This window comes from Zootoca vivipara, chromosome 4 (genome assembly GCF_965207765.1).
Source record: "Zootoca vivipara chromosome 4, rZooViv2.hap1.1, whole genome shotgun sequence".
Classification (NCBI taxonomy): Eukaryota; Metazoa; Chordata; class Lepidosauria; order Squamata; family Lacertidae; genus Zootoca; species Zootoca vivipara.
The window spans coordinates 10,444,009-10,468,270 of record NC_142587.1 but is presented as its reverse complement, the minus strand read 5'-3'; the positions used below and the strand labels follow the sequence as shown (position 1 = coordinate 10,468,270).

Below are 24,262 nucleotides of genomic sequence, written 5' to 3'. Positions count from 1 at the left end.
TTAAGTTTGGGAACCACTGTATTGGCCAAGTGCTATTTAGTTTCTGTGGGTGTGTTTTAACCGTGTGTCCTGCAATACATCTGGACAGTAACGTCTTTCAGTTCAATCCTGTACATGTTTACTCAGACGTAAGGCGCACTGAGTTAAGTAGGACTTGTTCTCAATTAAGTGTGTGCAGGATTGCAGCCTGGCTGAAATTATTTTAGGATCCCAGCCAGTGTTTGAGCTTTGGGTGTCATTTTTTTTTGGTCATGCAATGCAAGAGTTGCTGGATTGAGCTGGTATAAACATTCCCCCTGCCCCCTGGTCATCTAGCACAGCAGAAGCAGAGTGCATCAAAATAAGTGCAACAAGCAACATTTCTTTCAAATGAGAAAACAGAACGACTGCTTTTGTTTTGCTGAAGTGAAAATTAACTTAGATGGGTGGCTAATCTTATTGACTGCATTAATTTAACTGCTGCTTAGCTGCTCTTTGGAGATTTGCATAATGGATGAGATATAGATGTTCCAGCCTGCAAAACAGCAAGAGTTTATTCCAGTTCAGTATGCATGACCAGTGTGCTGTTTTATTAACATGATTGCTACAAATAGCAGTGATATCAGAGCAATGCTCATACAGTGTTGAGAATCAGACCATGAGATGTCAGGAGCTGCCTTTTTGTAAAAGAGACCGTCACTTTGGTTCAATTCCTTAATGCGTACAAAACTTTCGGAGGGATGAAAAGCGACTTGCGGATCAGCGCCATCACTTGGAACAGCTACAGCCTTAGAAATTGAGTTATGGCTCCTATGTTCTAGTCATAGCAAATACTTCTTCACATAATGCATAATTAATTTTTGGAATTCATTAAGGGAAGGATGAAGTGATGGCTGCCGGCTCAGATGGGTTTTAAAAATGGATTAGATGAAGTTCTGGAGGCCAGGCTTATCAATGCCTATTGGTCGTAATTGTTAAATGGCAGCACAACCAGCTGTCAGGGGTAAAGAAGTATCGCTCTTTGTGTTTTGCTTCTGGCTGGCTGTATACAAAATGCTGGGATAGATAATACCTTGGTCTGATCCAGCAAAAGGTGGATATACCACAGAAGGTGGGGTCGCTCCCTCATTATTAAGGTTAAGGACACTCAAAAGTTGCTTGGGCACATGGAAGTGATTTATGGACACATGCCTTTAATGTGGTTCTTTCTCCCGACTCTGCCCCTGGCAGTTTCAGATTGCACCAAAGCACCCCCAGGATCTGACCCCTGGTTAAGAACGGTGCCAGTGCAACTTGGTAAAGGCTGGTGGCAGCTGGTGGTCTAAGGGATTCATGCTGGAGAAGGCATAGTCTAGCAGGAAAGCCTACACAAACCCTGGGGCCCAACACTAATCCCATTGTAAAGGATCAGGAGACTTAGAGATGCTCTGACCCCAAGCAGTTGGCTTGCATTTAAAGTGAGACATGTGTTGCTGTGAAATAGGGATCCACTCACTGCATTGAATTTATTCCACGTTTTTAAATGAGCAGCTGGAAAGATAAATGATGGAAGTCAAAGTTGCAAAATCTTTTCTTAATAGCTAGTGATTTATTATTCCTGTCATGGAACAGCGGGTAGAATGGCTGTTCTTTGATATAATTCTAAATGGTGCTGGATTTATTGAAGTCTTCGTGCAATATTTGAACTGTGTCTCTCCTGTGCTTTATGGGAATCTAGCGTGCCCCATGATTACTTGGAGCAAAGTAATGGGAATCAGGAGAAATGGTTTAAGGGTCTTAAAAGCCTTGAGTTCTATTCCTCGCAGCGCTGTAAAGTCTGCCAGCGAGAAGGACATCACCGGTCAATGCACAGATGGGCAATGGGAGCAGGAAATCTTTCCAGTCTGCGGGGATACTGCATTTATTATTTAGTAAATAATGATAATAATAGAGTTCTCAGTTATTCCTTTGCTCAAGCTGATGCGTGTCAGCCAGTGGGTGTTGGAAGTGCACCTTGCTCTGGGAGAAGGGGGAAACAGTTTCCATTGAAACTACTCTTAAAATGGAGGAGGAAAACTGTAGTCCCTTAGGTTATGAAGCTGTACTGTTGACACTAAACATGGGCAGTGTTAACCCTTGATCCCAGATTGGATGGTGCAGGAAACTGTGATTGTCTAAAAGTGATGGCGAACACTTCCAAGCTCTTCCTTTTCAGCTGAAGTATCTTACCAATGGGTCCAATGTCGCTTTTGTTTCCCACCTTAACCAGGGCTGGGTGATGTATTGTCCAAAACTGGTTTGACCTGGTAATATATTGCAGTGTTCATCAACCTTGGGCCTCCAGCTGTTTTGGGACTACAACTCCCATCATCCCCAGCCACTGGTCTTGCTAGCTCAGGATGGTGGGAGTTGTAGTCCCAAAACAGCTGGAGGCCCAAGGTTGAGGAACACTGATATATTGCATATCATGGTGTGTGTGTGTGTGTGTGTGTGTGTGTGTGAGTGTGTGTGCTGTGCTGTGCTGTGCTGTGCAAAAATCACAGGGGAAAACTGTGAAGCCATTCTTTGCTTCTACACAACTTCATCCTTATTTCAGACATCATGATATTTTGGTATATCGTTTAACTGGTGATAAGCTTCAAAGTCGAAAACCAGATATTCCCCAGCCCTAACCTTAACCTACTATGTAGAAGTGAGCAGCGCGGTTAAGTGTTAAGTGTGCTCATCTGTCGGTGACATTGTTGTGGAGGGTTGGGCAGAGGCGAAGTTGTCATGCATGTGAGAAGAGAATACTTCACGGTGCATTGCCAGATCTCCATGCTGCATGGCCAGTTATTCTGTGCTAAAACACACTAATGAGGGCTTAGAATCGCAACAGGGAGCAATTAATTAATGGTGCCTCTTGAGTTTATCAAAGGCGCTTGCACTGAGAAATCTTAATACACTTGGGGATATTTGCTCTTCCTCGTAAGTGGCTTGACATACTTCTTTCAAGCACTTTTTACTTTTAAAAATATAGCTGCTTTAAAACTTTGATTTCCCGGAATGAAGAAATCTACAGCCAAAGGCTCTTCTTTCATATCTTCCTTTTCTGAATTTGGTCACAATTGCTTCATTCGCTTGTTGTCCTTTTCACCTCACTAAGAATTTTTTGCCCGAGTAGACTTCACCCCCTCTCATTACTAAACTCTTCGTCAGTTTTCGTTTAGCTAGAAGTATCAGGATGAAATGGTAGAACCTAGAGGTCAAAGTTATGTTGGCAGTAATATTAAACTGGTTACCTTCTGGTCTGATTTAGGAGAAAAGTGACGTTGTTTTCATTGAGCATAAGCAGTTTCTCGCCTTAATTCTTTCTTGGTGACATGTTGCTTCTGAATTCATCGGCTGGTGCTAATGCTTTGTTTGACACAGATTTCCAGGTGTAGGCACCTCTCCATCTTCTTGCCGTGACAGCTGTTGCAAAGATTTGTTCCGCTTTCCTGCAATTTCTCTGTCTGTATTCAGTGCATTTGCCACCTAACAGTTCAGTTTCCTTATATTTATAATGTTAATGCCAAAGATACATGGGTTGTGTTGTTCTTGTGCAGTGGCACTTTTCTGCCGCCCCTTTCCCACGACCGCCTTTGCAGCGGGACCTTCCAGAACAGAAGGTGGTTTGGTGCAAGCAGGGCAGTCTCGAGCAGGTCGCGCGCCCTGGCGATGAGGGGTGGAGATCGCTCCGGCGCCCTCATAGGGCACAGCATGGCTTTCGCACGGCTTTGCTGCGCAGCGCCCTACCTACCGGCCCGGCGCCCTGGCGCCCCGCGCCACCGGGACTCTCCCCTGGGTGCAAGGGGAGCAGCTAGGATAGGCTGGGGGCTGAGAGAAATCAGAGAATGCAGCGATGCAGATTTTGCATTTCAATAGGAGAAAAGGGTGAGGGTGAAAGATATTCTGTGACTTTCAGCTGCATAAATAAGCTATGCACCAACATTTAAGTGTTCCTAATATATTGATTTTAGTGTTCAATCAGTCTTTATAGCCTGCTTTCCTAGCATCACATTTGAATCCATATTCTGTTGGATCTGTCATGTTGATGGTTGATTTATCCACTGGACTCTAACTTCTAGGAATGTGCACATCACCTAGTATTTGTATTACTCCACATTTCCCCTGCCTTGCATTTCATTTTCTAATTCAGCTTTCTGGGTGGGGCAGGCAACTAAGTATGATACTATGATGAACCATGGCTTGTCAGCCTCAGACCCTTTTCCCACTCTCCTACTCCAGCACAGGTTCAAGGAGAGCAGAAACTTTTGCTTAACACTTGAGCGCTATGTCTGAACGCTAAACTGTGGTTAATCTTAACTATATTTTCTTGAAACGAGAGAGTGTCATAATCCATAGTTTGAAGTTGGCTTTAAAAACACCCCAATGTTTAGATTAGCCACAGTTTTTTCAGGTTCAGATAAGATGACTAGTTGCAGTTGATCAGAAACGGCAGCAGGAGATCTTCCATCCTCCTCCCCAAAGCCACACTGCAGAATGGAAGGCTTGTTGTCTGAATGCAGCCAGTGTTCCAGTTCATATCTTTCCACCAGGTCCTAGGTCTTTCTCTTTTATTCACGGTGGAGTGTGACTATGGAAAGGATCCCAAAGTGTTGGCCATATATGGGTTGTTCCATTCAAAGCTATTGCTACAAGTGCTTCCTCTCCAGCTCTTCTCCTATCCTTGGCTATTCACCAACACAATAGAGTCCCCCCCCCAAAAACCCCTATGCTAGTCTCATTTTGTGGCTATCTGCTTCCTATCCACCCCATTTCTCACACACAAGTGTAACACACCGATACAGTTTCTAGCGAAGATGAGGCTTAATTCACTTCCAAGCAATTGAAAATCAGCCTGAGTCAATAGCTGGACAAGTAGGGAACCAGAGTGCAGCGTTAGCAAAAGTTTTTGTTTTTACTTCGTAGAACTGAGAAACCAAAATGTTCTGGCTAACTGCATTTGCCCACCTTGTTCCAGCTTTAGGAATCTGTGGAGGCAGACCCTGCAGTCAAGGAGGGATGCTAGATTCTGTACCATATTTCTAGAAACATCTCCACGTTCTTAGTTGCATAACCAAAAGTCAGCATGCGCCATGTAGCCAGTGGGTCATTCTTTAGAGTATTATATAGTTATCACCCAGTTTCCTGTCCTTGTAGCTGCTAGATAATCATGGGGGGGGGGGAGGAAAAGGGTCTCTCCAGCCAGGATGTGCAGGTTTAACCAAACTTGAACCCAAGCCTATGCAACTTGTTACCAGAATGCACCAGGTTTACTGAAGTCCGGATTGTCTGCCGTACAGGACTAGTGAGTTGCATTTGACTTGATGGGTCCCAAGTTATGCAAACCTGCTTTAATGAGAGTGTCAGTCATTTATCTTCCTGGTGAGATAGAAATAGACACTGGGGCTTTTCCCAATTAAAAACCAAATATTTAAAAAGTTCTTGTAGCATGGGCGTTGCCAGGATTTATGTTGGAGAGGGACAGGACACCCACCTGGCACCACCCTCTGTCTGGCTCTGTCTAGCAGATTCGGAATGAAATGTCTCAACAGCAGTTGTTTTAAATTACCTTCTTTTGACCCCAAGTGCTCAGAAAAATCTGTCAAAAGCTTCAGTCATTTGAAAATTATGCAGTTGAATAAAAAATTATCACCAGGGAGTACCTTTCATGTGGTTGACGAGTATATTTTGCAATATTACAAAGAACACACCTTTTTCAATCTTATTTTTTTTAAAAAAACTAAACTAAAGCAAGTTTTCTTGGATTTACTGAAATCCTTTTCAGCACTTCCAGGTGATTGGTCAGTTTGCGGAAGCCACGCCTATTTCTCAGTCGGGTTGCCAGTTGTGTTGCTAGAATGCCCCACAACGGTCTCAAATATTCTGATTATTTCTACTTTCAGTTTAGTATTTTTATTTACCAGTACTTGATGTGGGGGGTGGGGGTGGGCAGCTGCCCTCCCTGGCTACGCCCATTCCTTCTGCTACCTGCCTATCCAAACTGGTCCTGAGAAAAGGAAATCCAAGGCAAATATGCTTTGCGACAAGGAAAAGAGGTGGCGAAAGCCATGGAAATAAGAGCAAAATGTAAATGTGTTAAATGGCACATGAACTAGTTGGGCTCTGTTGATTTATTACTGGAAAAACCGTCAAAGGTTCTGGTTAGCTTGCATTAAGAAAAAGAAAAGGCACTAATGTGTTCGTAGCAGTGGGGCAGAGGGGGGGGGGGTTAAAGTATATCAGCTATAAATCGGTGCAAAGCACTAAAAGGGACATTAGCCTCTAATCAGATTCCAACACTTCATTAAGCCTGCCGGCTTTGAGAATGGTTCTTTTGTCTCCCATCCCTCTGCCCCCTCCCAGCCTTACTTTCAGTGGGAGGAAACCCCTTTCTCCATTCGGGCAAGACCTCCTCCTCCGGGATGCAGAATAGCTAGCAGGCATGGCTCATCCTTCATTTTCCTACTGGCTGTAAGCAGCCATTGGCAAACCTGCACAGCTGGTCACCCACCAGGGGCACATCAGCCATGTGTACCAGCCTGTGGAGGCTCAATAAAACTTCCCAGTTTTGCTTCTTGCCTGTGAATGCAAAGAAGAAGAAGAAGAAGAAAAACTGACGAGGGGGGAGCCAAGCCCCTGGTAGCCTATAATGTATGGCTGGTGGGCTGCTTTTGGCTTGGCAGATCTGGCTCCAGGGGTGTTTTATTGTAGAATCGGGCCCAGTCTTGCAGTGAATATCAGGGTTGGCTTTTCACAACTCACAAAAGAGGGAACAATTTTGTTCTGCTGAGCAAAATGAAAGGCTTTGAGTGTGGTTGAAATGAGAGCCTCGCTAGAACCACCCCCTATTTTTTTGGGGGGGGGGCTCCACCCTAGGCTAATGGCCAAGCCACAGATGCTGGATGACACCCTAAGATGTGAAATCTGGGCCCGATAAGCAAATACAAACTTTTTCTAGGAAGAGGATTAATTCTGGAATGATTTCTTCCCATGCTTTGGGGCACCTTAGTTGAACACTCCTATTCACTTATTAGTTTACACACCCACAACCACACCCTTTCACACAACACTCTGATAGGAAATTAGCTAAACCCACATTTTCCCTGTGTTCCTTAGGGATGACTTTTCCTCCTAAAAGCAAGTAATGGCTTTTATTTGATTGGAAATTTTTTATGTTGTGTGAAGAAGACCCAAAGTATCAAATTCTGCTCCCAGATATTCAAAATTCTGAAACAAGAAAGCTGAACTTTGCCACCCTGTTTTTTAAATTTATTTTTTGCAAATTAACAAATTTCCAAGCCGTCTCTTATTTGCATAATTTAGTTTGCAGAGCTCTGTTGGTGCAGCTGTGAGGGGCACTGAACTTCCATCCCCTATCATAGGAAATCCATTTCAGCCACTTTTCTCACTTCTCAGACATTAAGGCAGGCATTAAACCATGCCTTTTGGAGCGCATCTTTGCAGCCATGATGGCTAGAAACTTGCTATTTAAAGAAAGAAAACCTGAGATGCTCAGGAAGCTGAACGGTGTCCCCAATAGCACACACTGTTCTTTCCTGTGGAATTATGACATACTCATAGCTCTGGTTATGTAACTTGTAAAGAAAGTGACCTCAAAGAGTAAGCAGTGTTGATATTTTGGTAATATGTTCTAATTTATTTAAACTTACACAGTTGATGAATTGCTTGACTTTCTTTTCCTTTTTAACTTCAGAGAAGTCTTGAATTGGTTAAGTGCCCTGGTTATTTCATGGCTTCTCCCTTCTTCAAAGCTCACCCTTGTTTTCCTTGTTCTCTTTAAGGACATTAACACATTGGAAGCAGAATGTTAATGCTTGATGGGATGCCTGCAGTCAGAGTCAAAACAGAGCTGCTGGAATCGGAACAAGGCGTAAGTGCGAGTCTCTTTCATCACAATTTCATTTCCCTTTTTGCCTTGTCACGTTGTTGGTAAACCTTTACAGGCTTTCCCTTCGCTCCTCTCCCTATTTTCAGAGGAGAGTGTGTTGCAAGGCGCCTACCTAAACAGTTAGTGGCAGCCGCAGACAGGCGACCTTTTTTTTTTTGGTGTAAATTCCCTTCTCCTGGTCGACTCTGGTACATCTCTTTCCTCAGCACCTCCGGTCCACTTGGCCAAGACTTCTCCGTTAGTCAGGAAGCTGCATCATGGCACCCTAAACCGTGGGTAGCCAGTGCAGTGCCTTCCAGATGTTTTGGACTCCAACTCCCATGAGCCTTAGTGAGCAAAACTAATGGTCAGGTATGATGGAAGTTGAAGTTGAAAACATCCATAGCACACAGCAGTGGCAACCCCTATGCTAAACCGTTGGTTTTCAAACTGGGTGTGAGGAAAACCTTGAGCTCCTTTGGAAGCTTCGCTGTGGTTCCTCGTGGAGAAGATCAGGGATGGTGGACAAGATTTCACCACTCGCTTGCAGCTACTAATCACCCCTTTAAAAGGCAGCAGGGAACCTTGCCCAGGTAACACCCTTGCCTGGGCACTGCATGTCATTGGATTTAATAATGCCTCTTGGAGGATAGACAAGGTAAGGTGTGTGTGTGTGTGTGTGTGTGTGTGTGTGCGCGCGCGTGTGTAGAAATCCAGCTGGAATGGGTCCTCCAGCAAAAATGGAAGACTCCATTCTATCGATCTTCCCACTTTTGCTTCTGGTCCCACCTGCTGCTGGAAAGCGTTGCAGAAGGAGATGTGCCCCTGGAGCTGAAGCAGATTCCCCACCCCTACTTTAAAATGGGCAGCCGGCTGGTAGCATTGAGTGTTCGCCCTCTCCGTTCGTGTGGAGCAACTCAGGGGGCCTGTCACCCAAGCACCTTTGCAGGACGCATTGGCGAGTGGGAGCAGGCCCACGTCTTGCCAAGTGATTTGGTAGAACACTGTGCCTGGACCTGTTTCCTTATATCTGTGTAATCAGAGAAGCTCAGTGCATGTCTGTTTGTTTTATTTTGCATAGAATTGTAGAGTTGGAAAGGACCGTGAGGGTCATCAAGTCCAATACCCTGCAATGCAGGATTTTTTTTTGCCCCATGCGGGGCTCGAACCCTCAACAACGAGATTAAAATTCTCATGCTCTACTGTCCAAGAGGACTAGAAAATCCCCTGAAGGGTCTAGGCCAGGCATTGACAACCTTGGCTCTCCAGATGTTTTGGAACTACAACTCCCATGATCCCTAGCTAACAGGGCCAGTGGTCAGGGATCATGGGAGTTGTAGTTCCAAAACATCTGGAGAGCCAAAGTTGCCTATGCCTGGTCTAGGCCAGACACGTCCAACAGGTAGATCGTGATCTACCAGTAGATCACTGGACATCTGTGGTAGATCACTGGTAGATCACTGGCTCCCTCCAAAGAAGCTCAACAACTTTGGCTCCCCTAAAAATGCTCAACATTTTAGCCCTTCACCCCCCAAAACAGGGCTTTCTTCCCACCTCAGAAAAGCTCAACAACTCTGACCTGAACCCCTAAAAAATGGGCCTTCCTCCTTCCTAAAAAATCTCAACAACTTTGACCTGAACCCCTAAAAAACAGGGCTTTCCTCCTCCCTAAACAACTTTGACCTGAACACCCCAAAAGGGGGTAGATCACTGCCAGTTTTTAACTCTGTGAGTAGATCGCAGTCTCTTCGGAGTTGGCCACCCCTGGTCTAGGCCATGACAGACCCTTCCCAGTAGCTCTAATCCCATGGGTTGAAGGAGAGCCCAATTGTCCCCCATCCCGAACATTTTTAAAAGGTTCAGGCCATCAGGATAAAAAGTCCTGGTCCACCACTCAGACATAAGTCCCTGCATCCGCCTGTTCCTTACTGCTTTAATGGAGGCAGTCTGCTTCACTGTTGCATGGGCAAAGCCAGTTCCCCCAATTCTGTATCTTCTTGTACTGTTCTCCCATGGTTACGAAGCAGTTTTAGCTCAAGGACTGGGTGAGTATGCGAGACACGCCAGCTCCTCTTTGAATTTGGAATGACTTCCTCTCAGTTACAGCCCCTGGCCCTCTGAGCTCTAACGAGAGAACGAAGCCACGACTATCCATGCAGTGGAGGAAAGGTAATCGTAGTGCTAATGATTATTATGATGGCAGCAGAAAGCCTCTGTGAGGGAGGCTCAGAGTCCTTCCATCAGTGCAAGCATGACTTAGTCCGGTGATTTTATGTGATAAGACTGCCTCTCCGCCAGAGGAAGGCAACCATAGAAGCTCCTCTCACGTTGCAAAATAGGCAGGATCTAGAAAATAATTGTGCTGCTATGTTGCTTCAGAACAGTTCAATTTACGCACATGGAGTAGCTAAGCTGGGGCTTCTCAATAGGTGGCCAGAATCTATAGAAACAGGGGCAGGTGGTAGATAGAGATGAAATTAAAAATTGAATCTGATGCTTGTCAGAGAACCTCTAACTGTTGAATGGAGGTAGCTGAAGGGAGATCCTTTTATGTTTGGCCATGAACTTGTGAATCATAAGAACATAAGAGGTCCATCTTCTGCAGCATCCTGCTCTTGCGCCAGAGGCCCCAACAATAGGGATGCCCTGCTTCGTCAGATGTGGCAAGTTCCCTTTCAGGTTGTTAGAGGCAAGTGCCACCAGTAGTTGATGGAAGAAGCAGCACCAGTTGGTTTGGTGGCACTTGTTCACAACATCCAAAGCTTCCAGAGGCAGAGAGCCGAGTTTTCTGGGGGCTAAATAAGCTGCTGTGTGGCTTTATTGAAAATGTGCTGGCCACATGCTTTGTAGCTGCTGTGTATTGCACCTAGATGTTACCATAGTGGCGAAATGTGAATAAATTTGCCCCCAAATCATAGAATCATAGAATCATAGAGTTAGAAGAGACCACAAGGGCCATCCAGTCCAACCCCCTGCCAAGCAGGAAACAGCACCAAAGCATTATTGACATATGCCTGTCAAGCCTCCGCTTAAAGACCTCCAAAGAAGGAGACTCCACCACACTCCTTGGCTGCAAATTCCACTGCCGAACAGCTCTTACTGTCAGGAAGTTCTTCCTAATGTTTAGGTGGAATTTTCTTTCTTGTAGTTTGAATCCATTGCTCCGTGTCCGCTTCTCTGGAGCAGCAGAAAACAACCTTTCACCCTCCTCTATATGACATCCTTTTATATATTTGAACATGGCTATCATATCACCCCTTAACCTTCTCTTCTCCAGGCTAAACATACCCAGCTCCCTAAGCCGTTCCTCATAAGGCATCGTTTCCAGGCCTTTGACCATTTTGGTTGCCCTCCTCTGGACACGGTCCAGCTTGTCAGTATCCTTCTTGAACTGTGGTGCCCAAAACTGGACACAGCACTCCAGGTGAGGTCTGACCAGAGCAGAATACAGTGGTACTATTACTTCCCTTGATCTAGACACTATACTCCTATTGATGCAGCCCAGAATTGCATTGGCTTTTTTATGATCATCCCTCTGCCTGCACTTTCTGCCTTAGTAACTTAATGCACTGCGCCATGTATCCCAGTGTTGCGAGTGGAGATAGCTGCACCGAAGCCTTGTGTGAATAAAAGTGTATAATGAAATCATGGGATAGCTCTAGTCCCTTTTTGTTCACCTCTTGTAAAGCTGTTCCACAACCCTGCAGCAAAGCTTGTTGTTGCAAACTGTGCATTGTGCTTTGTCAAGTAAAAATGAGAAAATGCCTCCTGTGGCAGATAAAAGTGGTAAATAATCTTGTTTGTATGCTAAACTTTTCAATTTTCTCTTGAGTTCTTCTTTGTTAGGCTTTTAAGCATTGTTATATATATTTTTTTCTTTTAAGGTGCCTTTTGTAAACTGTGTTGCTGTTCTCATTCCTGCTGGGAAGGACTGAAAGACTGATATTCCTTTTAAGCATTATTGGCGTTTTTGTTACCTCCTTTGTGGAGATGATTGCTCACATAAGTTATCTTTCAGACCTCTCTCCCTCTCCCAGATTTTGTCGTCTTTATTTCATGCTTGAAGGAGAAGTTGTTAAGCTGTTATTTAGAGACGCCTGCATTCCATTTGTGATGCTCTGTGCCTTGTTACTACCACAGAATGCCATTATTACACATGTCTCGGGGCCCAGCAGTTTGCAGCGAGAAGGAATTTGTGGATAGATGGCGGTTTCATGCTTTGTTAGTGGGGAGCATGAATTAAGCACACGGCAGCAATCCTGTGGCAGCACCAGGCCCTTGCGTTCACATGCAGAACCGTCATTAGGACTTTGTGAAGTCACTGGGCGTGCCAAATGTCAGGCGGTATTAGCAATCTCATCCACGCCGAGCGTCCAGGCACCTTGGAAAGAGCTTTAAGGCAGCCTGAGCATTTATCCAAGCTGTGCTGGACATCACATACTACCTTCTGGACCAGAAATTGGCACCTCCCGGGTTCAATTTAGAAATAAGTTTGGTCCTTGAGAGATCTCAGGAATACGGGCTGAGTTTTGGTATGGAGGGGAAGAAACTATGCCCTCCCTAAAGTTTTAGCACTTAAAGCAGGCACCCCCAAACTTCGGCCCTCCAGATGTTTTGGACTACAATTCCCATCTTCCCCGACTACTGGTCCTGTTAGCTAGGGATCATGGGAGTTGTAGGCCAAAACATCTGGAGGGCCGCAGTTTGGGGATGCCTGACTTAAAGAATCATGGCTGAAAAATATTGGCAGCATGGGTTATTGTACGTGAAGAAACTGCACCCACTTTGCTGCTCCCCACACCTCCCTGATTGCACAGAAAAGAAACAAGCATCCCATTCAAACTAGTAATTGTGGTTGTTGGGAGTGAAATAAAACAAGCAAGCAACCCCCGGTTGCGATGTGTCTTCTCCCCCAAAATCCAGGGAATTGTAGTTTGCCTAGGGTGTTGGGAATTGTAGCTCTGCAAGTTCCCTTTATTCTTTGGGGGAAGCTATGTGCTTTACATGTTTTTTTGGGGGGTGCAGCCTTGGAATCCTTCTAATACATGTCTGTAGCTTCTTTACAGTCATACCTTGGTTTAAGTACGCTTCGGTTTGAGTACTTTCAGTTTAAGTACTCCGTGGACCCGTCTGGAATGGATTAATCCACTTTCCATTACTTTCAATGGGAAAGTTCACTTCAGGTTAAGTACGGACTTCCAGAACCAATTACACTCATACCTCAGGTTAAGTACGCTTCGGTTTGAGTGCTTTCAGTTTAAGTACTCCGCGGACCCATCTGGAACGGATTAATCCACTTTCCATTACTTTCAATGGGAAAGTTCGCTTCAGGTTAAGTACGCTTCAGGTTAAGTACAGACTTCCAGAACCAATTGTGTACTTAAACTGAGGTACCACTGTATTTTACTATGCTCATTGGTGTTCTAAAATGCAGATAATCAGTAGTGTGAAAATTATAGATAAAACCCCCCTTCTGCTCAGTGACATTCAAAATAAGTATCTCTCAACCCTGAAGTGATTGGGTGATAATCATTAGATACACAATGCCTTGATGTTAACTGCAGCATCACAGTTCTGGTGGAATAGTGACCTAGAAGGCAGGTGAAGCAAATATTTTCTACGGTAATCCATAAGGAATTTAATGATAGTATGTATTTTCTTGACCAAACTAAAATGTGCCACTTGAAGTTGTATTATTGTCACTTTAGTAGGAACAGGAGACATCAGGATTGGGACTCAGGGCATAGAAGGGGAGGCCAAAAATCGGCAATAGAAGCTCCCTCCTTCGCCTCGGGCAGCGGTGTCCAAACTTTTTTCAAAGAGGGCCAGATTTGATGAAGTGAAGTTGTTATCCTTGTTTAGGATTGAAGTTGTTGATGTTTTTTTAGGATTTCCCCCGGGAAATAAACTGCCACAGGGCCCCCGAAACAGACTTTGGGCATGCCTGGCTTAGGGCTAATAAGAGCTTCAGGGGAGCGAAGCCAGTTTTGATGGATCATGCTGCTTGGATGCAGTTCTCAGACAACTAGCCTTGGAGTACCTCCATTGCCTTTGTAGGGGTTACTGAAATTTACTGAGACTAGTGGGAGAATTGCAATGGGACCAGAACAAAATACCTAGCACAGATCACGAGGTTACCCCTGAGGACAAGAAACCCTAGTCAAGTTCCCACATGTCGCCGTGTAATTTGCAGCAAAGAAAATGCACTGCTTCATGGTATAGCAGGGTAGTCAACATGGTACACTTTAGGTATATAAAAAAAGATAAAGGACCCCTGGGCGGTTAAGTCCAGTCAAAGGCGACTAGGGTGTGTGGCGCTCATCTCGCTTTCAGGCCGAGGGAGCTGGCGTTTGTCTGCAGACAGCTTTCCAGGTCATGTGGCCAGCATGTTTCTGGCACAACGGAACACCATGACAGAAACCAGAGCAGCGCACGGAAACACCGCTTATCTTCCCGCTACAGTGGTATCTATTTATCTTCTTGCACTTTGACGTGCTTTCGAACTGCTAGGTTGGCAGGAGGTGGGACAGAGCAACGGGAGCTCACCCCGTCGCAGGGATTCGAACCGCTGACCTTCTGATCAGCAAGCCCAAGAGGCTCAGTGGTTTAGACCACAGTGCCACCTGTGTCCTATGTTAAACTAGTGTGTTATTTGGCTACAATCCCCATCATCCCAGAATGTAGATGATGCTGACAGGGGCTGGTGGGCATTGTTGGGCATGGAAGACATCTTGTTGGCTATTCCTGTGCTGTTTCCAATGTGTTGTTGTTTGTTGTTTAGTCGTGTCCGACTCTTCGTGACCCCATGGACCATAGCACGCCAGGCACTCCTGTCTTGCACTGCCTCCCACAGTTTGGTCAAACTCATGTTTGTAGCTTCGAGAACACTGTCCAACCATCTCGTCCTCTGTCGTCCCCTTCTCCTTGTGCCCTCCATCTTTCCCAACATCAGGGTCTTTTCCAGGGAGTCTTCTCTTCTCATGAGGTGGCCAAAGTATTGGAGCCTCAGCTTCACGATCTGTCCTTCCAGTGAGCACTCAGGGCTGATTTACTTCAGAATGGATAGGTTTGATCTTCTTGCAGTCCATGGGACTCTCAAGAGTCTCCTCCAGCACAATAATTCAAAAGCATCAATTCTTCGGCGATCAGCCTTCTTTATGGTCCAGCTCTCACTTCCATACATCACTACTGGGAAAACCATAGCTTGAACTATACAGACCTTTGTAGGCAAGGTGATGTCTCTGCTTTTTTTAGGATTGAAGTTGTTGAAGTTTTTTTAGGATTTCCCCCAGTCAATAATGTACTCCCGGTCAATAATGCAGAGCAGGCCTGGGAAAACCCACAACGTGATGACGTAATCTCACACTTTTATATAACAGGAAAAGGAAGGGGGATCTGACGCTGAGTTCCAGTGCTGGGTTACATTCCTTTGATGGGTGTTGCGCCTAGCTCCCTTCTGAGATCATCAAAATACCATAGTCCTTGGATGTGTGGTCATTTTGGGTTGTATAAGACTGCTAAATTGCAAATAACATTCTAGAGAAAATATTTCACATGGAATTCTACATATATCTCAGACACGGGATTCCCTGATTTAATATGGCACTATTTCGGAGAGCTACAATGTGTGTCTGAGGTTTGAGAGTTAATAATATCTCATATAAACACACTGCTGAAGCTAATTCCGAACAGGAAAACCCCAAAGCAGCTATGAGAGAAAGAGACTTAGAATAGGAAATATATTTGTCCCTCCTGGTTGGCTGCAGCTGGCATTTTGCTTGCAAGTGAAACGGTGGACTAAAAACAGAACCTCCAAGATATATGTTAATCTCCAGGCTTTAAAATAAATAATTCAGAACTTGCTTCGGTGAAACCTGAGGTGTAATATTTCTGTGCTTCTGTACAAGCCATTGAAACCTACATTGGGAACAACATAATCTAGTTTGAAGAATTAGATGAACTTGGAAGTATCACATAACCATAAATAGCAAGTGTTTTCTCCCTGTGGTCAATAGCTTTCCACTGAAAGGCTCTGAAACCACTCAACCAATTTGCATCAACAAAGTGTCATTCAAAAGCCTGTAATGAGTAGGCAGTTTAATTTCAAAAAAATTGCTCATCGGACATGGGAATTTCAATTAAAAAAACATTCCGGTACTTCTCCTCTCCTCTCCTCTCCTTGTTTTGCTTTTATTTATTTCAGTTAAACATATATTCCTTCTGTCTGTGGATTATCAAGGTGGCCAACAAAACAGAAAAAGGTAAAATAATAACGATTACATGTTAAAAGTGAGCTGAGGAACAGATATGATGACCAGTCAAATCACCTGAAAGCACCTATCAAAACAATATTTTTAACAGGTGGCAAAAAAATCATTAAGGCGGGTCCCAGGCAAATCTTCCAGGGCAGATGTTGAATAAACCCTTGCCTGCCTTGCAACCAAACTTACCCCCAATACAGGAGAGCCTCCTCCACAGATGCGAATGGATAGGCAGGCACCTCAGTTGCTAGTTCAAGGCTCCTGTGACATCAGAACAGCTGCACCAATGGTAACCATGTTGGAAGAATTGGGTACAACACAGCTTGCAAAGATGGGTCTTTGCATGGGTTAAGACAGGTACAGCTAAGGACCTCCAGATTCCCAGACTATCCCAGTAACCTCTCAAGCTGACCTCTCTACCTCTTTGATGTTAGACTGATATTGTCAGGTTGCATCCTGTTTTAAAACTTCTCATATATATATATTTCTGTTTTACAATTTAAAATACTCATTTTACATCCTTAAGATATCAATGACTTCCCTTCTTCTCTTCCCATGGTTCATTTGACATATCATAAATCCCTGCATATTTTACAAAAACTATACTAGGCTTCCTCAACCTCGGCCCTTCAGATGTTTTTTGGCCTACAACTCCCATGATCCCTAGCTAGCAGGACCAGTGGTCCGGGATAATGGGAATTGTAGTCTCAAAACATCTGGAGGGCCGAGGATGAGGCCGCTTGAACCATACCATTTAGTATTCCATTATTACATCCATCAAAATTTATTCACACTGTTGAATTTATCTTAATGTGTCAGCGTTTTCAGCTGTACACAGTTATTTTCCATATTTTCAATAAACATTTTCTAATCTTCTCTAAACGTATGTTTTTCCTATTCTCTTATTCTATACATTAAGTCTGCAAGTTGTGCATATTTTGTCAGTTTAAGTTGCCATTCTTCTTTAGTTGGGACCTCACTCATTTTTCGTTTGGGGGCTAACAAAACACGGGTCGCAATAGTGGCATACATAAATAACCATTTTTGATACTTGGGAATTTCAGTCTGAATTATCCCCAAAAGAAAGGACTCTATTTTTGAGAGGGAGGGGAGTACTTTTAAAAATGTTTTTCAATTCATTATGGATTATTTTCCAATACGCTTTTACCCTTTTACATGTCCACCACGTATGAAAGAATGTTCCCTCCTGCAAAGAGGGGCATGGTCAAAGGATGAGGAGGAAAGTGCAAGAATGTCAAGGGAAGTTCATAGGACATCGGGGGACACTCGCAGCTCATAAACTGTGAACATTCCGGTGTATATAATACTAGCAAATTATTGCAAAACTTTGAACATGTGGTAAACATGTTGCTTGAAGGACGCATCTGTGTTTAAAGGTAAAGGGACCCCTGACCATTAGGTCCAGTCGCAGACGACTCTGGGGTTGCGGCACTCATCTTGCTTTATTGGCCAAGGGAGCCGGCCTACAGCTTCCGGGTCATGTGGCCAGCATGACTAAGCTGCTTCTGGCAAACCAGAGCAGCGCACGGAAACGCCGTTTACCTTCCCGCCGGAGCGGTACCTATTTATCTACTTGCACTTTTGGGGGTGCTTTTGAACTGCTAGGTTGGCAGGAGCTGGGACCGAGCAATGGGAGCTCACCCTGTCGTGGGGATTCGAACCGCCGACCTTCTGATCGGCAAGCCCTAGGCTCTGTGGTTTAACCCACAGCACTCATTTAAAGAAGGCACATGGGAAATGCCCTAGATCAGGCACTTCCAACAGGAAGATCGTGATTTACTGGTAGATCACTGGACGTCTGTGGTAGATTGCTGGTAGATCACTGCCCCCCCCCAAAGAAGCCCAACAAGCTCAAAACGTTTGCCCTGCACCAAAGAAACAGGCCTTTCTCCTTCCACAGAAAAACTCAACAACTTTGATCTGAACCCCCGAAAAGGGGGTAGATCACTGCCAATCTTTAACCCCGTGAGTAGATTGCAGTCTCTTGGAAGTTGGCCACCCCTCCCCTAGATAGATTTTGCTAGTCTTACTGACACTCATGGGGCTGCCTTCAAAAATTCTCAAACATTTCGCCTCAGGGAGAATGTCTGTATTTGCATCAAATCTTGAGCCCTGTTCACTCCTTGCCCCTGGTGCAATTAACAACTGCATAAGGGGGGGAGGGGGGAGAGTATTTGATGGTCCCACCCCTGCCTTCTCCACCCCACTGCCCATATGTTGGGGGAGCTTCTGAAAGGCAACTCCAAGCAAGTGTTCTCTCCCTGTGATTTAGAACCTTGCATAGAAATTGCACAGGGAAGACTGCATGTGGTTTATGTAAATAGAAACTAGATTCACCTCCCTAAAAACACTGCATTTACACTATAGAGGCACAAGCTAGTTCTGCCTAGATGACCTTTGTGAAGAAAGGAATGTGGAATGAAGACAAACAAGAATTCTTTCTTAGCAGATGTGCAAAAAACCAGACACTGCTGAGCTACATGGGGCTTCGTACTGGTGGTCCATTTGATATACAGTATATATATATGTAATGCAGGTCTGCCACTGCTAATACCACGTCTTGCCATTTGTGAGCTTTTGTTTTTAAAAACCAAAACCTACTGTGTACTCCCCCTCCTCTCTAACACTAAAAGCATATACATCAGGGGTCAGCATACGTTTTCAGCAGGGGGCTGGTCCACTGTCCCTCAGACCTTGGGGAGGGCCAGACTATATTTTGGAAAAAAAATATGAACGAATTCCTATGCCCCACAAATAACCCCGAGATGCATTTTAAATAAAAGGACACATTCTACTCATGCGAAAACACCAGGCAGGCCCCACAAATAACCCAGAGATGCATTTTAAATAAAAGGACACATTCTACTCATGTAAAAACATGCTGATTCCTGGACTGTCCGTGGGCTGGATTGAGAAGGCGATTGGGCCGCATTTGGCCCCTGGGCCTTAGTTTGGGGACCCCTGATATACATGATGCTCTTTACAAACAAACAAACAAATGAGGGTGAACAAGAAACTCTGCAAGGCAGGAAGTATGGTTGGAACTGATAAGAATTCAAAGCAGTGTGACTGAAAGTGACAAATATTACACTTCCCACCTACGGCTGATGCAGACATAATTTTACGGATTGCTTAATCATGAGCTAAGCAATTGAAAGTGGGCTGTGGGATTGCATGCTTCCTCTTCCGACTCCTTCCCTTCTGGGGTGAGAATTCCCCTCCCTCGAGTTTCATGTTGGTTAAATATTCCAGCAGTAGCAAGATAGCCAGCTGGCTCAAAAGTGGCTTCAGGTGCCAGGTTAAATAGGATCTGCCCCAGCTGCAGCCAAACATGTCTCTCCTGTATCAGTCCCTACAGCCAGAGCAGGCACTGTATCTCCCCAACGGTTTGGCTTTGCTTCCTGAAGGCACACTCTTCCAGTGTCTCCTGAGACAGATGGATGCCAACCCAACCAACTTAAAAGAGTTAACCATGGTTAAGCTGGGCAGAATTTGCACCACATAAAGGAGCGGGTTGGGGAAATGGCATGTGTTTTTGGAGTTAAGCCCTTGCAGGGTATAGGCTGCTCCCTATTCCACCATACACGGTCCATCATATAGGTATATAGGATATTGCGAAGGATTTGCCACAGGATAGGACTGCCAGTACTTGGCTTTGAAAGATGCTCTTGTATTTGTAATAACTGCAAAACAAGAAGCAGAGATACTTGTTGAAGCAAAGGAGCTATTTCCGGGACAATGGTTAACCTTGTTCCATGAGGGCCAGAAATAAATTTCCAAGAAACTTCACAGAACTGTTGTTGTTTGTGTGCTAACTTGGAAGCTCTGTGGAAGCGAAAAGGATTTATTGGTGCTTTTCTCAAATACTTTGTTGAACATAGAAATCTCAAGGAAAGGAGAGGCAAGTTACTTTTTTTTCTTGCAGCCTGATAGTTCATGTTGACAGCTAAAGGGGAATGTGTATGTTCAATCAGAGATAGAACTGACTTAAAGGTGGGTTAGCCAAAGTGAATTTCTGCTTTCAATTACTTGACTGCTTTTAGAAATCTAGAAGTAAAATATGAACGACAGTTGCATCTTCTGAAATATAAGAAACACACAGAGAAGTGCACGCACACACAATTAATAATTGACAAATTTTGCACTTTTTAAAATGTTCTGTCAAGTCTTCTAACACCTTGTAGTTGCATGCCTTGGAACTGGCAAGGGACTAGGAAGGCAGAATATTTATAAACCGTTCTGTTTGGTGATATAGATCACGGTGTCACTAAGCAAGCTGCAACAAGACCCAAACTGCATTGCAGAATATTCTCCGTGTGTGTGTGTGTGTGTGTGTGTGTGTGTGTGTGTGTGTGTGTGTGTAAAATGACTGTATGCACCTGTGGTTGGGAACCAGATGCAATTTAATTAAAATCCTGCAAGAAGTAATAAAAAAAAACCGGATGATAGCTGTTCGAAGATGTGGAGCTGTGTGGTGATGGCTATAGTTTTTGGAAATTGTAAACAAAGGACCAGAATAGAATTTTAGGGTGCACTGTGTTACCATGGCAACAAAGTAATTTCTGTAAATCTGTAGTAAGGAAAATCTGCAATGAGGAGCCTTTGGACCAGGAATTTAGACAGAAATGGGTGTTGGGAACCAACAAGTTACACCATTCTTAATATTTCTCCTGCCTTAGACATCTTTTTTTTTTTGAGAATGTCTGAACCAATAACCTTCATATGGATTAATTGGTTGAATTGGTGAAGCTACAATTGATTAATTGTTGCTGGCAAATTTTAATCAGGAGAGAGGAGGGACTGCTGTCTTATTTGTTGAGGCTACTTTGGTTCTGGTGTATTAATGTAATGGGGAATGCAAAAGAAAATATTGCAAGAGAGGTTGCACGCCACTAGGGGGTTCCAGGCACTCACCCAGGGTTGTGTTTCTGCTGGGAAATCAAGGCACAGTGCAGACTAAGAAATATGGTTTTTTGTGCACATATTTACACCTGGGCCTACTTCGGAGAGTGTTCAAGAGCATTTCATCTCGTTTCTCCTAGCAGTGCAGCTTTGGAGTCCAAAGCATCCTGGAAGCTGAAATCCTAATCTAGTGGTTTTCAACCAGTGTGCTGTTGTACCCTGGGGTGCCTTGAATGATGGTCAAGGGTGCTGTGGGCAACACTGGCCTCTGGCTCTCTCTTCTTCTCTGCCTCCTCTGCTGAGGCTTGTGCCGATGTTTGTTGCAGCAGCCCTGACTATAAGCTCCCCAGGCAAATAGTGCCTCTGGGACTGGCCAGGGGGTGCTGGTTGCCAGGAGCTGAGGCAGCTGAGAGACCTGGATGGCTGTGTGTTGGATTTTTTTGAATAGTCAAGTTACTTTAGAGCCGGTCTAATGTAAATACTGTCTTTCAGTAGCACCTTAAAGACCAACTAAGTTTTTCTTTTGGTATGAGCTTTCGTGTGCATGCACACTTCTTCAGATACACTTGAAACAGAAGTGTCAGGCCCTTATATATATACAAAGGATGGTGGGGGTGGGTGGGAATAGGTGATGGGCTGATGGGAGTGGTAAACCTGTAGATGGCTGTTAACGATGCTGATGACTGCAATTAGTCCTGGGGGGGGAGCAAGGGCTGAGGCGCTAAAGAAAGCTTGATCATGCATAATGGGATAAGAATCCGATGTTTTTATTCATCCCAGGTGGCTCTATGGTTTTAAGCTTGGTAATGAGTTCCAATTCAGAAACTTCTCTTTCCAGTCTGTTCTTGAAATTTCTCTGTAATAAAACAGCTGCTTTGAGATCTTGTATAGAATGTCCTGGGAGATTGAAGTGTTCTCCTACTGGTTTCTCTGTCTTATGGTTCCTGATGTCAGATTTATGTCCATTTATCCTTTGGCGTAGGGTTTGGCCTGTTTGTCCAATATAGGGAGCTGAAGGGCACTGTTGGCATTTGATGGCATACACAATGTTAGAAGATGAGCAGTTAAATAGTCCTGAGATGGTATGTTGGATGTTGTTGGGGCCAGTAATGATGTTGTCCGGGTATATGTGGCAGCAAAGTTGGCATCTGGGTTTATTGCAGGCTCTGGTACCAGTGTCCATGTTAAGGTACTTTAAGGTGCTACTGAAAGAATTTTTTTATTTTGCTTCGACTCAGACCAACACAGCTACCTACCTGTAAATACTGTCTGTTTAAGAGAAACAGGTGCCGGTGTTTCTGTTAATTGCTCACAGGCGTGGGCTCTGCTCCTTGTATATAAGGCTCTGCCAGAAAGCCTTCTGTATCTCTTCGTTAGATCTTTCAGTTTGATTCATCTCTAAGTAGATCACTCTCTCAGTTGTTCTCAGTTTAAGAGATTCCCAGTTGAATCTTAGTATGAGAGTTGCTTAGTTATAAAGCTAGTTTGCTGTTAATTCTCGGGTAGTTTAATGGGAGTTTTGTGGGAGGTTTGGAAAGTGGGTAGATAACATTGCTAAGAGAGAAAGCATTTATCTTTTGTTTAAAGTCTCTTTAGAGTCAGTTCGTTTTTCAGTTAAAGAAACCCAACCGTTTGTATTTTCATCTGCATACTTTTACAAGTGTGCAGCTAGTAAGGGGTTTCATATGAGGGAGATAATACCCTACGCTCTTGGTGGTGTTTTCTTAGCCAGGTCAACTTCTGACTGCGTATACTCTGAGTGAAGCGTACTTTAAAGGGCTGCTGTAAAACTGGGATATATGATTTAGGTTAAGCAGGTTTCAATATCCAGTTTTCTCCAATATTATTCTTATCATATATATATTATTTTCAATACTGTGATGGCTGCCCAGAGGACTCCCAAGGAGAGGGGGGAGGGGAGGAGGCTGAGGGTGTTTGAAAAAAGGATGAGAGGCTGCCAGCTCTGCAGGCAAGGGGTGACATAACTGAGCTCCTGAGCCCCGCAGGGGTCTCAAAGAAAGAACCTCTGCCCTAAAGCTTTCTCCACCCACGGTAACCATGGGAACTCCCTCCCCTCCATTGGCAGAGAATCTCTTGCCTTGAAGATGGTTTTCATTGATGTGTTAATGACTTGCTTCCAGCACCTTTTGTCATTCTTAGCAACTTCTATCCCAGGTGAGTCCCTGGCCTGGCACCTTCCCTTTAACACTCCAAATATTATCTAAATTCCACCATTTATTAATTTCCAACATTCACTAATGATTGTGCTTGCACACACCCACACACCCAATTTGTTACCCCTAATCTGTAACAGTACTAAAGATAGGGTTGTGTTTTTTTTAACACTGTGAGTAAAACTTTGCTTGCTCAGCTGCTAATTTTTTCTTCTTATTTCTTTGGCGATCACTCGTAGCCGAGTAAGATTGTTTGCGTGTGGAGGTCCCCAAAACCACCCCTCAAAATAATTCACAACACAGACAGAATTTTTTTTAAAATAAATGAATAAATAAAGTTAATCTCTGTGTGTTAAAAAAAAAGATGAGCCTTTGAAAGGGATTTGATAAATCCATAGTCTTTGATATACATCCTTTACTTACTATCCATGTCACATTATAAATGGAACCTCCATATTTGAAAGAACAATAAATCCCAGTTTCCAGGAACAAATATGGGATGTCTTCATGCATCTGCCTAACCTCTCTTGAAAGCTGTCCTCCAGACCCAGTGAAGCTCTGGTTTGATCCTGCAGGGCTGCTCTTAAGGCTTTGAACTAGGCTCATTGCATGAGCTGTTTCTGTCCTTTTTGTCTGCCAGGAGCACACACTCTGCATTTAATGTGCTCCTCCCTATGGAGGCTCTCCGAGCTCCTTATGAACAGCTAACATTGTCACTTGCCTTCATTTTACCTGCCTCACAGAAGAGAAGAACTGTAAATATTATCTTCAAAGCACTGATTCCCCCCCCCTCCGAAAACAAATGGTTTGTATATCCAGCTGTTTTCCTATGCTGAGTCATCAGTCTCAGGATAGGCTGTGAACTGAGAGCGCAGAGAACATTAAAGCAGGTTATTATATTCAAAGCAGATTTGTAGATTAGATCAAATGGTACCACTGTAAGAAGCAGAATGCAGACTCTTTTATGGCAAGAGGTGAAGGATGACATTCAGCTTAATCATAATGCAAGGCTTCCTCCCTTGTGGAGCTAG

At 44.2% G+C, this 24,262-nt stretch overlaps 1 protein-coding gene across 8 annotated transcripts in view; it reads left to right on the top strand.

Moving 5' to 3' along the window:
* The window catches only part of KLF12 (KLF transcription factor 12), a 212,351-nt gene that overhangs the window by 76,309 nt on the left and 111,780 nt on the right, over positions 1–24,262 (top strand). For all 8 annotated transcript variants that reach the window (XM_035114717.3, XM_035114707.3, XM_088668516.1 and 5 more), the window contains one exon: positions 7,788–7,876. In XM_035114717.3, the coding sequence (XP_034970608.1) occupies positions 7,811–7,876 (66 nt within the window). In that variant the 5' untranslated portion in view covers positions 7,788–7,810. The remainder of the gene's footprint in view (positions 1–7,787; positions 7,877–24,262) is intronic.